Source organism: Ostrinia furnacalis, unplaced genomic scaffold (assembly GCF_004193835.3).
Source record: "Ostrinia furnacalis isolate ACB-3 unplaced genomic scaffold, ASM419383v2 OfSCF7664, whole genome shotgun sequence".
Taxonomy (NCBI): Eukaryota; Metazoa; Arthropoda; class Insecta; order Lepidoptera; family Crambidae; genus Ostrinia; species Ostrinia furnacalis.
In genome coordinates this window covers 379,211-393,083 of record NW_021137903.1, presented here as the reverse complement: position 1 = coordinate 393,083, position 13,873 = coordinate 379,211, and the positions used below count along the sequence as shown (strand labels likewise).

The window sequence follows — 13,873 nt, the reverse complement described above, 5'->3', positions numbered from 1 at the left end:
TTTTTTTCTTGAAATATTTGACGCCTTGTAATCTCTTGTAATCTCTCGTTAATATAGGTCCACACAAATAAAGAATGTTTGACTTCGACTTTAATAATTATGCTCTTACATAATTATAAATAAACTAGCTTTCCGCCCGCCGCTTCGCCCGCGTGGAATTTTTTGGTTTTTATATAACTTATTACACTCAGATATAATGTGGCTTTCTATTGGTGAAAGATTTTTTAAAATCAGTTCAGTAGATCCCGAGATTACCCCTTACAATTTAACAAATATACAAACACACAAACTTTACCTCTTTATAATATTAGATTATAGATAGGTAATTTGAAACCCTATTTTGTTTTATTCTTTTTTTTATTTTAAATATTTCACGATCCAAACTAATATTTACTGTAAGTAAATGCTAAATAGTAAATATTAGTTTGGATTGTGAAATATCCTACTAATATTATAAAGGCGAAAGTTTGGATGTCTGGATGTCATGATGTCTGGATGTTTGTTACTCTTTCACGCAAAAACTACTGAACGGATTTTGTTGAAACTTTACAGTATTATTGTTTATAACCCAGATTAACATTATGACGATATGTGGCAAATAAATTTCAATAAATAAATAAGACGTGTCTAAAAGCGCCATCTATCGTCATTGGTTAAAATCTACAGCACTGGACAAACTACGGTATGACGTTCGTAAATATTCATTCGGGGGAAACCGTGAAACGCCATCTATCAACATGGGTAAAATGAGGTAAAACATCATATCTAACGGGGGTAAAACGAGGTCCACGCGAACGAAGTCGCGGGCGGCCGCTAGTTTATAATAGGTAGCTTTCCCTCCGCAACCTTATTGGTATTCCATGTATGTGTCTTTTAACTGAGTTCTGTTAAACATTTCATGTAAAATTTGTCCAATTATAACTCTATTTACATCTGCATCTGTAAGCAAGGATTCATGTTCTCCAGCCCAGATGCCGAGTAAACAGAATCGTCTTTCAGTGACGTGCAGCTGCCCCTATATTTGACCCACTGACCTAATTTTTTATTATTTATTTGTGTCAGTGTGCTCTTCTAAAGAGTGAAGACGATTGTATGTAGGTACTATTAAAATGTAATTTTAACTCATTGGTTTTGTCTCATATTTGAGGAATGTATCATGAGTAGAGTCTTAGTTTAAAAGGATGCCAACGATTTAAATTTCAATAGGTAGACAAAATTCAGAATTCTTAATTATCAAAAATTTTAGCTTTCTCCAGTAACACTGGTATTATTATACTGTGACTCATCAAAGTCATCATTGTCAAAAATATTGACAAATCGAGAACTGTCACGGCCAAAAAACTGGCACGCGTCCGTCCTCCGTAAGCGCCACCGCGCGACTGATTGAGATTGTCCAAGCCGTCATGGGCGATTTTTTCCACATTTTTTAACATAGTAACTAAATAAGACGCAATATAAAAATTTCATCCGTTAAAAGCCCTCAAGTTATTTCTGAACTTTAGTTTAGTAAAAGATTCAGAATCTCAAATCGCTTATTTTAAAAATAAAACCATAAATAGAAAACGAATAGAGGTAACTTTGGGAATTTATTCTATCGAGTCAACTTCATCAAATCGTGTTTCCATCCGTTAATAGCCCTAGAAAATATCCTCAACTATGCCCAAAAAAAATCTTAGCCTTTAATTTTACTGTTTAGTACCTCAAAAATGAAAAATGAAAACCTCATTTTCGCCATTTTCTCTGCTACCCGGCCTTAAAAGCAAGATTAAAAATAACTAACATAGTGTTGTTTGTAAGCATACATACTTATCGTTGACCTTTGCTTGAATTACAGATTGATCAATCGTCCTTCAAGCACTTATCGGCTGGCTTACTACGCCTCACAAAACTGTCGGGACCCTCCGAAGGATCCTAGAGTAAAAGTTTTCAAATTCACCAAAAATGATACGGTAAATAATATAACAAGTTTAATTTAGGAACTAAATAAGCTGATATTCCATAAATCAACACAATAATAATCTATATTTATTATACGAGGATCTCCCCCATGGGTTTGCCGAAAACTTCGCAAAATGCGTACTTTTCTATACCTACTAAAATTAAATATCATACAAACAAACACTACAGTTTTCAATTAGTATGTGAAAGTGCATTTATTCTGCATCAGACCCCCCTAACCTTTATGTTATCTTTAATTTAAATTTCAGGGAGCATTAGGCGATGACACGTCTTTCAACTTGATAAACGAAGCATCAGTACAAGACTTGAATTCCCGTGTGGGAGAATTGGAAATCACCCCGCGTCAGTTCAGGCCAAACTTCGTGCTCTCCGGGGCGAAGCCCTACGACGAGGACAACTGGAAGTTCGTCAAGATTGGCGAAAACGTATTCGAAATAGTTATGCCATGCACAAGGTAAAAGAAGTTTGAAGTGAAATGGTCATAGGATGTTGAAAAGTCATTAATCATTTATTTTATAAATACTACTGTACTTGTATAAATGTTCTAATTTCTAAATTATGTTTTCACGGTCACAGATGCGCCATTACTACCATGGACCCTGAAACTGGAGCGCGTCACCCCGATAGTGAGCCGTTGAAAACTTTGAGAAGGTAATTATTTGCGCTTGTTCCCAACGAGTTTGGGTGTGACGTGGTATAAGATTCTCCTACCAATTAATATGCAATTTACTAATATAAGGTTGTTTCTGAAGTAGAAGTGTTCCGTAAGATAAAATCTCATATTTTGTTATTCGGACTTTTCTAGCTCGAATTTTGAGTTACATGAGCTCATGCAGTATTCTACGTTTCTTTACGTTTGAAAATAAACATTTGACAAAATGTTATTTCCAGCTATCGTTTAATGGAAGGAGAGAAGATGCGAAAGGTGATGGGCACTTCTCCGCGTATGGGCTTGCAGATGTCGCTCCGGTCAGCCTCCGGTGGAACCATCACACTAAATGACCCCATTTATGTAGCATAAGGGTAAATGTAAAAATAAAATTGGATAGTTCGCTGTGCAAAATCAATCCAAAGATTTAACTTTTGTATAGGACTTAATTTCGCCCCTGAAACCAGTTTAATTTTCAATTAACTCTATCGAAAATTCAAATATGTAATTACTTTATAATCAATCCTAATAATAGGAATAGTTAATACTTCTTTTTATGTATCAAAATATTTCTCTATTGTTCTGTATACATAGGCACAGTGTGCGCATCGCTACTTACATTCTTTTATTAAGGCTGGTTTTAGTGTCACGCGGACCGTCCGGTGCGGACCCGCTCCGCACGGCCAATCCGCTCCCTAGCAGTACATACAGATCGGCTGTGCGGAGCGATCCGCACTGACAGTCCGCGTGACACTAAAACCAGCCTAAAGCATTATTAGTCACGTGACCGAATTAAATATAAAAGTTAGTCAAAGTAAACTTTTTACACTCGAATTGAATATCTTATCTGATCATAAGAATTAGTTTTAAGCACTGTCAAGGGTTGTTACATTTTAGCTCATAATTTCTAGTAAATAAAAGCGTTTTGTTGTGTAAACATGAGTTTATTGTACCGTTAAATGCGTAAGATCTGCGCGGCGATGTTCCTTGTGTCTCCGGCGGCTGAGATGAGCAGTCGCGCGAAGGTGCCGCCGCCGGATCCCTTCGTCAGGTGTTCGGGGTTCACCACCACGCAACCATTCACGTCCTGGCAAAATAATATTTAATTAACAATGTTACAGCTTGATAATTTATTCTGAAATAAGGCCAAATTAAATAAACAGGAAACGGGTGTTAGCGTCCACACTGTGGGCCTAGCGCGGTTGCGACGAGGATAGGCGCGAACTATCAAACATATGAAACGCGCCATTGCGTCCATATTAGCCTAGGCGCAGACCATCGATTTTTCGTCGGCCGATAGTTTAGTCGAGCAGTTGATCAGTATGGGCATGTATGGAAGTGCGCACATTACGCCGATTTGGTTTGGCCGATTCTTCATACAATTTAAAATCGGGCACTACTATCGGCCAACTAAAAATCGATGGTCTGCGCCTAGTCTTGTGACTAAGGCGGAAGCCTAGTGCGACGGGACTAAGCGAGACAGCGCGCGTAGTTATCAAACGCTTCAGTCCGCGCGTTCTGGCCGCATTACGGGCCTAGTGAGCGAGCGACCCAATGCGCAGGTAACAGATTGCGTTTAGCCACGACGGTGATTGTCTCTCTATGCAATCTATTACCCGAAATCCGCTTAATTGACGAAGTAGCGGAAGGTAGAGACACAGCACTAGTAGGTGCAGCGTAGCGGGCAGTAAGAATAATGAATGTTCACGTAATCACACACAACCTCGAGTACCTCGACAGAAGTCAACGCTTTCATAAAAACTCATAAAACTCATTTATTTTTGCAAATAGGCTTTTAAAAAGCACTTTTACATGTCCCATTATTAACCCTACCACTGCTTCGGGACAATAAATAGGCCAGTGCTGAGAAGAAGCAGCGCAAGAAACTCAAGTCACTATTGTCAGCCTCCTTTTCAAGGGTTTACAGTCTTTAAAATATACAAATTTTAGTCATAAGTATTGATGCGAGCTAGGTTCGCTCTCTTAACACAAGTTTTCGTCTCACCTAGACGAAGTGGCACCACAAGATGTGGCATGGATAACTGCGCGTGCGCTGCCCACGCGATAACGTCGACAGAGGTCACCACTATAGGCAATCTAGCATCTGAAATCGACTCACCTTGACGAAGTATCGGAAGGTAGATGGCAGCACCAGTATATGCGGCGTGGAGGGTAGTTGCGCGTGCGCCGCCCACAGCGCGGCGTCCCGCGGGAGCGCGCCGCCCGCTAGAGGGTAGTACGTCTGCTGCATGGCCACGTGGCCCGCTAGACGCGACAGCCGATCGCCGCTCACGCCGCTAAAAATAAAGTCAATAGCACATCAAGCAAAACACTTTGGCATCTAATGTATAGCCTGGTCCGTAAGCACGTAGAATTTTGTCCAATGACCCCAAGCTACCCATCCTTATCACTCGCGCGTAATTATATTGCTGTCGCGACTGTGGGACGGGCGCCCGCAGTGAGTGTGCGAGCGTGACAGCAACATAATTACGCGCGAGCTATAAGGATGGGTAGCTTGGGGTCATTGGACAAAATTCTACGTGCTCCCGGACCAGACTATAGTTGTATTAGGTGCTGTTTTGTGTTTGTGTGTATCAACAATGCTTTCGTATCATATAAGTGACTGTGACTGCAGAAATTTCTGCTTTTCTGTGTGTTGGTGGAAGTTTTTATTTTTTATTTTAGCGAATAATAAGGTCAACGAAAATAAGGCGTGTCTCAAATCAATGTTCCATTGGGTTTTTAATCATCGACCTCTACGATTTCATACGTTGCATAAAAACTTACGCCGATATCTCCTCCTGGCTAACGTGCATGAGTACATCGGTGCTGGTGACGCCGACAACAATTCCGCTGACGCTGAGCGTGCATGGGTCCGGCAAGAAATGGATGTTGGCGTGCTTCCGCCGGCTGGAGTACGGCGGCGTGGGGTAGATGTTCACATGAAACGCGTCCTTCAGGCTTGACACGATGTAAATGCGGGTATAGGGACTGCAAATAAAAATCGCCATGTAAGTTCACTTGTTCAGTGTCCTTACACTATTGACTCTTAATTAACTGAAGAAACTAGGCGGATGGAACGTCACTACATATCTTCAGATGGACCTATGAAGGACTTGAGCTTACATCTGGACAAAAAAATCTTAGGCCCAAATGAAGTAAACAGATCGCGCTATAAGAGACTCTTTATTAATGTAGTGGGTGATCAATTTATTGTATAGATCGATTCATCCACAAAGACGCGCCCCACCATTCTTCCGCTAATGTTTGAGTGTTATCGGTAATCCATGAGTGCACACGCACACTACAACAATGACGCTCGGATCAAACTTACCGCACCCCGGCCTTCCCTCGACCAAAACTTGGTGGGGCGAGTCTTTGTGGATGAAACGATCTATAACAGCAGTGAACATAGCAGATAGAAATCAAAACGAGAAAAATACTAAACATTCTGAACAATTATATCTTACCTGCTAGAACTAAGTTCGCCTAAGCTGTCGACCAATTTATCAAAGAAGGATTTATACGTTTCAGCCATGGAGTTGTCTTTGACCTTGGAGTGGTCGCTGTCCATGAACGGGCCGGTCATTATGACCACGTGCGGCCTGTGTGCGCTGATGTACGTGACCAAGTCTTTCAGAGGCTCGTAGTTCATATTGTCCGATGTCGTGTATGGACCGGCCACTACTAACATTGACATCGTACCTAAACAAAGAAAAAGACATTAAAATCTGTCAACTGGTCTTGATGAGCTATTTACCTTGTCTGTATAGTAGAACAAGGTACGGACGACAAAATATCAAGGAAAACACAGTGGCATCTTATATCTTTGTAATATAGGCTATTTTGCATAGGCTGTTTAGACTGTACATTTTAACATAAGACATACCTACAACAACATAAGACCTCAAATACCTTGTAAACAATTCATAATATCAGCTTTGTGGTCTGGTATCGGTTGAGACGCGTCGCAAAATACTTCGTGTGCAATAAATTTGTCTCCCCGCGGGTTGATGCCTTTCATCACTACAACTTGACCCGGGAAAAGTGAATACTGTTTCAAACTAGAAATCAAACAAAATTGCAAAATAAAATAAAAGAAATAATAACTTCTTACTTCATACATACTTCAATTTGGAACTTTAAAAGTAACGTTTTTAGCTGAAGGCCTTTTATGTTTATAAAAACCGATAAAATTAACTGCAAAATTACCGCTGCCTTACTTGTCTATGTCGACAGGTACTGCCTGGCTCAAAGAATCTTCCCACGTGCCTTGGAGCACCACGCATTTGGGATTGAGTCGCGCATCTGCGTCGCATTCTATTCGGCCTGCCACCACTACTTCTGTCTGTAAAATTAAAAAAATGCGAAATGAGTTTCGACCGAAGGATATAATCTTGACCTACCCTCGCGTCCTAGACATTGTTAGAAATTCTTAAAAAATGTATTTCGAAATCTATTGTCACGTTTTTCGAAAGCTCCCGTCTTTTTAATACACAGTCGTAGCTACTTACTTCGCTTTGTTTGTGAAGCGATCGCAAAATTGAATTTGTTACGAATGTTATTTTGTCTAGGCTGATTAAGGCGTCTGGTGGAAATAGGTTTTTCTAAATCACTTTCGGATAAGTTATGTGGCATTTGGGGTGCCGTGTGGGGACGGCCGTAAAAGAATACTTTTCCCCACCGCCAACAGGAGGCGTGTCGTAAGAGGCGACAAACTCCTGTAGCACCGGACGGGCAGCAGCGTCTGCGTGCGAAACCAATCAAAAAACTGCGATCGCCAACCCGCCTGCCAAGCGTGGCGATTAGGGCAAAACCCTCCATATGGTGGCACCAACAAAAAAACGGCCCCTAGTCCCCGGCGGCCCCACTATCCCGGACCACGGTAGCGGTCACGGTAACGGTGGGGCAAGGGGTGCGAAGAATCCCCGGGGGATGCCAGGCTACCAACACCGACGACCTCTGGCCCTGGCAACCTATAACGCTCGCACACTGCGTACAGACGTGAAGCTGATGGAACTTGGAAGAACTGAGCAGGTTACGGTGGGATATTGTAGGATTATGCGAAGTCCGAAGAGAGGGGGAGGACACCATAATTCTCAAATCCGGAAACCTGTTCTATTTCCGGGAGGGCGACCAGCAGTCCCAGGGTGGTGTCGGGTTTATCGTCCACAAGTCCCTTGTCAACAACGTGGTCCAGATCGAGAGTGTTTCGGCGAGGGTAGTGTACCTGATACTCAGAATCACCAAACGGTATTCGCTGAAGGTCATACAGGTATACGCACCGACCACGGAACACCCCGACGACGAAGTGGAGACTATGTATGAGGATATTTCCAGAGCCATACATAGCTCCCAGGAGAACCAAAGTAACCGACATAGCTCGCAGAATTGCTAAAATCAAGTGGCAGTGGGCGGGGCACATAGCTCGTAGAGACGATGGCCGTTGGGGCAGGAAAGTTCTCGAGTGGCGACCACGGGCTGGAAGACGTAGCGTGGGCAGGCCTCCTACTAGGTGGACCGACGATCTGGTAAAGGTCGCGGGAAGAGCCTGGATGCGGGCAGCGCAGGACCGTTCATTGTGGAAAACCTTGGGGGAGGCCTTTGTCCAGCAGTGGACGTCATTTGGCTGAAACGTATGTGGCATTTATATTTGAGCAACTAACTACGTGCTTACCTGTGTCTTATGCCTAACAGACGAAGGGCCTGATAAGCCAGCCTTTTTCATTATACATTTGGATGTGTAGCTTATGTGATTGTCGAATGTACTGGCTTTTTCGTGTAGCAACTCAAAACCGAACCTGTTCAACAAAAACATGATCATTGATCACCCAAATTAGTTAAAAATATGTGATGAGCCATTTAACAAAATGTAAGTTTTTTAAGAAATGTTGAAGCCAATATTCTTTATATTAACTTACATAGACTTTGTATATAATTCTCCTTCATCATTGGGTATTTGAGTAATATTTAGGTTCAAGATATCAGCTTGGTTATTTTGTTGGCTAATGACTTGCAGCAAATTTTCATCGCCATACGAATGCACAACTGAACCGGGGTTTGTTCGTGAGGCATACTTAGCAGAGCGGTCACTGAAATAAAATAATAATAAGACAGTCAAAAAGAGATACTTACATAACTATCTCATACGCAACAAGACTCTCCTCTCTATGTACCATTTACAATTCACTTTAATCCTAAATAATCACTTGGCTACTTAAAGTATGCGCTTTCTTTCAAGTTATTTGTGAATCAAAAATTACAGATCAGTCGCGACAAACCTGACGAATGAAAATCCTATTTTGAGACAAACTTATTCATCTACAACTACAATGAGGATAAAGTCAAGTATTCGGTATTAAAGATTACGTAATCAAATGACCATTTATTTTGTCTGTGGGAATACTTACACATTTGGAGAGTATGTGGCAGGGCCAAGTTCAACTTGATGCAAAGGAGTTGCATCGGGTTCTTTTTTCACTCTCTGAAATTACACGCATTTCCAAATCAACCTAATTATTTGATGCGAAGACAACTTATACAGGGTGTGGAACTGTCGAGGAATCGAAGGTAAACAGCACCAGAAGCACGAATAAATATCGTTATGGTATTGTAATCATATGTATTGTATGAAAACCAAGACAGCGCAGCTACAGACATGACGTGGAATACGATTACTATAATTATTATTATGATTAGGAGTCATTCGTGCTTAGGGCACAGATAGAGTGATGAAAAAAGACTGTCGAAAATGGGATACGAACCCACGCGCTTAGAATATAGTTCTAAACTAGTATCATATAATAGTATCAGTGTTACTGAATTCACCCTTCTTGAGACAATCATAAGCAAAAACCCTAGTAGGTACCCAACCATTTTTAGAGATTATATGTATTGAACATGAAGTACCTGATAACATTACATTTATTTTATACTGACGACATTAATAAACTAAGTGAGAACGAAAAAAGGGTAGTTTAAGAAAGCAAAGATACACAGAAAAATTATGATATAATTGTTTATATCATAATATTCCTGTAATCTTTGCTTAGATCTTGTGATCTACAATTATAGGGTTACAAGAAATTCTACACAGAGTTCGAAAATATCCGATATTTATTATAAATATCAAAATATCGGATATATATGATATATATCCGATATATATCAACTTTGATATATATCAATTTTGTATGAAAGCCATAGTATTATTTTATTGTATTATTCATGAATACTATTGCATATGTGTTACATAAACATGTTTTTAATGTTTTTAAAACTTAAAATCAGACAAATAAAGCAAAAACATAAAATATCTTTGAAATACGGCAAAATCACCTAAAAAAATAAAAATCTTATGTCAAAAAGTACAAATACAGTAAGAAATTTTAAAAGTTGATATATATCATCAAAACCGGCTTGATATACAGGGTGTTACTTTGCATTCTTGCCATATTTACAGAGGTAACTATATTACTGATACTGAACACAAATCCGTTAAAAAATAATGCCCGAAAATTTTGATTTTTAATTTTGAATATTTTATTTTATCGACAATCTGTTAAACACATCACTAACTATCGTAACGCATGCACATCACTTATGTTAGCGATGGCGATGGAGACTTTTTTACTTTTTATTGTATTTTTAAATATCTATTGCAATCTATTGTCTTTAAAATGTCTTTTTGACACTTTTGTAAAAAACTGAGAAATCCATCAATCACAAATCACGTTATAAATAATACAAAAATGACTGAAGTGTATTCAAACAACGAATAATTTAATCAAAATGGTGCTTGGAGTGTCTGCAAGACGTCTTAAATGAAATGCTTGATGACGTACCCTTAGCGTTACACCAAATGCTCTACTACCAGCAGGATGGTGCTCCCCCACAATAAGGACGTCAAGTGCGCGAATAATACGTTTGGTGAACAGTGGATTGGACGAGGGGGTCCAGTGGCTTGGTCACCACGATCCTCGGACCTAACACCAATGGACTATTATTTTTGGAGTGACTTGAAACGACCTGGTATGCGCAGAAGAGATAAAAAGTGTGAACGTGTTACGTGAAAGGATTGCTTCAGCGAAACTGTGAGACAAAACGTTTATGTGTTGCGAAAACTAAAGCGAAAGCTACCTACGCTTCGCCGTGCTAGACTGTGCCTTCATCAGAACGGAGGACACTTTGAACACTTGCTTCGCAGTACGTAAACTTTGTAAGTAGGAACTCATAAATAAATAATTAATTGTGAATAAGGTGATTTCATTATTAATTTGTAAAAATAGGGAACAATGTTGTAAATTAATTAAAAGCCTAATAATTATTACGTATTTTTGACGGTCCTAAGCCCGTAAAGTAGAAACTGAGAGTAGAAAGGAAAATCTAAAATCAACTGAAGAGTATTTTAAAATAATTATTATGACTGGATAAAAAGGCTGGTACCCAGAGCCATAAAACATCACAGATTAATAAGAACTAGGCCACGCCCACTAGGTTTATTCCACTTGCACCTGTAGAAAGTGCGAGACAAAATTGGTTTATTCCAATTTGTACTGCAAAACCAAATTTACTAAAAACTCAGTGTACTTTCTTTATGGGAGTCTCTTGTTTATCTTAAATAACAGGTATTGGTCCCTACTTTTATCTCTGTGAATATGGCAAGAATGCAAAGTAACACGGTGTATATCGGATATATATCCGATATATATCTTGATATATATCCTTTGATATATATCCTCGAACCCTGATTCTACATAATAAATAATAATAATAAAATATGTATTAATCAAGGGATATGGCAGCAGCAGTAACAAAGTCAAACATATTTTTATAAAAAGGAGTACATAACATAATCTATCCCTTTTTTGAGATACCTACAACATTGAAGTAAATTGTTACAAAGTATACTTTTATAAAAAAAAAATGTGTCACTTAGTGACTCAATTTAGTCAGTTCTCCAATCACAAGGAATGTATGTGAGGATTATTCACTGTCCAATGACCATGTATTAATATGTCATCCTGGATTTTTTCATTGGTCCAATGCATTTTACCACTTTTCTGTTCCATGGACTGTAAGTGTTGATTGAGTTGATGGCTGCAGACGAGTATGGATCTAGTCATGATGTGAAAGAAACATGCACCAGAAGCAAACTCGCCCACAAATATCATCAAGTCTCAGACGGATTCCATGTTGTCACTATAAAAGAAAAAATATATGAAAATCAGTCACATAGGGAGTCTTGGATTGTTATTTCCTGTATTCAACAAGTCTTCCTCCGACGATTGGTCTACCAGCAATCAATGAGTGTAGATCTAGTCACAAGATTGAGTACTGTGCCTCTAGACATACACCCATTCATTGTCAGATGCACACTTCAAGCTTCAATCTTCTTTACATCCACAAAGCTAAAATTAAAATGCCATCACATACAAAAAATAAAACAAAAAATAGGCTTAAAATCAAATACATCAATCATTCTTCAAAAAAGCAGCAAAATAAAAGTATTTCTAGTAAAAAAAATACACAGCTCAAAGAAAAACTAGGTGTGCAAAGATAATCAGGCAAGTTAAATAAATTAGTTAAATAGGTATATCTAAATTAAGTTTACAAACATAAATAACTGCCTGAATATCCAATTAATACATTTAGTAATAATTAGTTCATTCTATCTAATGAAATACATAAAACATTTTGAATATGATTTGACTTGGAAAATATGACAATCTCAAGTGGAACTTGGCCACATGCTATACATAATTGGATCCAGACGAGAACAGTATTGCTATGGTTCAAATGGCCATTTGCATTTTATACCCTAATTAATTTTGCCAATGAATAAGTATTTAATAATGGTAAAAACAGATTTTTAATCAAATATAATTCATTTGTGGAGGTATACTTAAATAACATTTAAAAAACGATCTTCATGACGTCTGAATCAACACATAACATTAATAATTTAAAAACAAGATAACTTAATACACTAAACTACTATTAGCTCAGGGAATACATGCATTTAACCAAACAAGGACTAGTAAGTCAACTCTATAGGTGATAAAATATTAAATATGGTAGTAAAAGTTTGAGGCTTACCTTCGGAGTCGTAGACATGTAATTCGACAGGACTGCATTATCTGGCCTAAATATTAAGGTTAATTACTTGATACTGATAATAGTACATAAACCTCCATTTATGAGGGAGTTATTTCCTTGTCATGATTAAAACTGTTTGGTATTAGTGAGTTCGAAGCTACTAATTTATCTTTAGTAATTACAACATACCAGCTACCCACATAATTTTACCAAGAACTTGATCTACAAAAGTTTTTAAGTCCAATTAAATCACACGTGGGAAATCACAAATTGAAAGGATACTGAGGAGCAACAGGTGCTCCGTAAACTGTCAATCCTGTGCCGGCACTATGTGTAGCTTCTTTGACAGGCGCGTTGGTTCGGTTGGCGGCTCGTTTGGAAAATTCCTTTCTTGCAAGCGTTTCTAAACTTTCCAAAGTAGGCGGTGCACCGTTCAATTGATTCAAACTGAACGCCATCCATTGTTCAATAAAGGTTTCCGCGTCGACATCGTATTCCTCACACAAACTAACACCTAAAGAAAAAGTGATTAGTGAAACAACCTTGAAGACTCAGTTTTCGGTGATAGAAAATTTAAAAACAAATTAGTTATGTAGCGCATAAAGTGATGATTGATATCTACAATTGACCGATTGAAAACTTACATTTTACTATGACTTCTCTTGGAACTTCTATACCAAGAAATTGAAATTGCTCAGTCACCAACTCCTCGGAAGCCATTTTCTGTAAAATTGAAAAGACTGGACAAAATAGGGCATTCTTCAAACGTGAAAAGAATGAATGAGTGAGTGAATGAACGGAAAAAATGAATCACAGATTAAATAGAAACAAAATGGATAAATCAATATTTATCTCAATAGGGTGTGTTGTGTCTTACCCCCTTACTAATAAAAAGTTACAGTTGTTGTTGTTGAACACTGTTTTAAAATGACATTTTCATACTAAATAAACGACACTTTAAAATGCTTTAAAACACTGTTCAACAAGCGTGTAAGTTTTATTAGTAAGGGGGTTAATCCTTAGATATTAAAATAGATAAAGCGATTTCCGCTACACAGTACTTGAGTTGAGACAAGAGTTTGTCTTGTTTTAGTTAAGGGTTTGAAATTGAATAGTGATAGAGAAAATAAGATTCTTGTCTTGTGATAGATAAGTTGTTTATTTTCT

General features: G+C 38.5%; 2 protein-coding genes across 2 annotated transcripts; one reads left to right on the top strand and one right to left on the bottom strand.

Annotated features, from left to right (window-relative positions):
* Positions 1-1,727: 1,727 nt before the first annotated feature.
* On the top strand, positions 1,728-3,454 carry Marc (Mitochondrial amidoxime reducing component). Its single transcript, XM_028322559.1, has 4 exons — positions 1,728-1,949; positions 2,208-2,413; positions 2,536-2,610; positions 2,851-3,454. The coding sequence occupies exons 2-4, from the start codon at positions 2,400-2,402 to the stop codon at positions 2,978-2,980; spliced, it is 219 nt and encodes a 72-aa protein (XP_028178360.1). The 5' UTR covers positions 1,728-1,949; positions 2,208-2,399; the 3' UTR covers positions 2,981-3,454.
* Positions 3,455-3,536: 82 nt separating this feature from the next.
* On the bottom strand, positions 3,537-13,467 carry DNApol-alpha73 (DNA polymerase alpha subunit B). Its single transcript, XM_028322558.1, has 12 exons — positions 13,351-13,467; positions 12,989-13,220; positions 12,707-12,752; positions 9,019-9,092; positions 8,530-8,700; positions 8,286-8,409; positions 6,832-6,956; positions 6,524-6,672; positions 6,079-6,313; positions 5,396-5,599; positions 4,728-4,905; positions 3,537-3,695 (listed from the first exon to the last, which is right to left on the bottom strand). Exons 1-12 carry the CDS (start codon positions 13,424-13,426, stop codon positions 3,564-3,566), a joined length of 1,746 nt encoding a protein of 581 aa, XP_028178359.1. The 5' UTR covers positions 13,427-13,467; the 3' UTR covers positions 3,537-3,563.
* Between the last annotated feature and the right edge of the window lie 406 nt (positions 13,468-13,873).

Coding starts and splice junctions, on each gene's coding strand:
- Marc (XM_028322559.1), top strand. Junction 2,611..2,850: donor CCGTTGAAAACTTTGAGAAG/GTAATTATTTGC, acceptor TGTTATTTCCAG/CTATCGTTTAATGGAAGGAG.
- DNApol-alpha73 (XM_028322558.1), bottom strand. CDS start 13,426: ATGGCTTCCGAGGAGTTGGTGACTGAGCAATTTCAATTTCTTGGTATA. Junction 9,093..12,706: donor ACATGTCTACGACTCCGAAG/GTAAGCCTCAAA, acceptor GTGTAATTTCAG/AGAGTGAAAAAAGAACCCGA. Junction 4,906..5,395: donor AGCCAGGAGGAGATATCGGC/GTAAGTTTTTAT, acceptor CTTTATTTTTAG/CGGCGTGAGCGGCGATCGGC.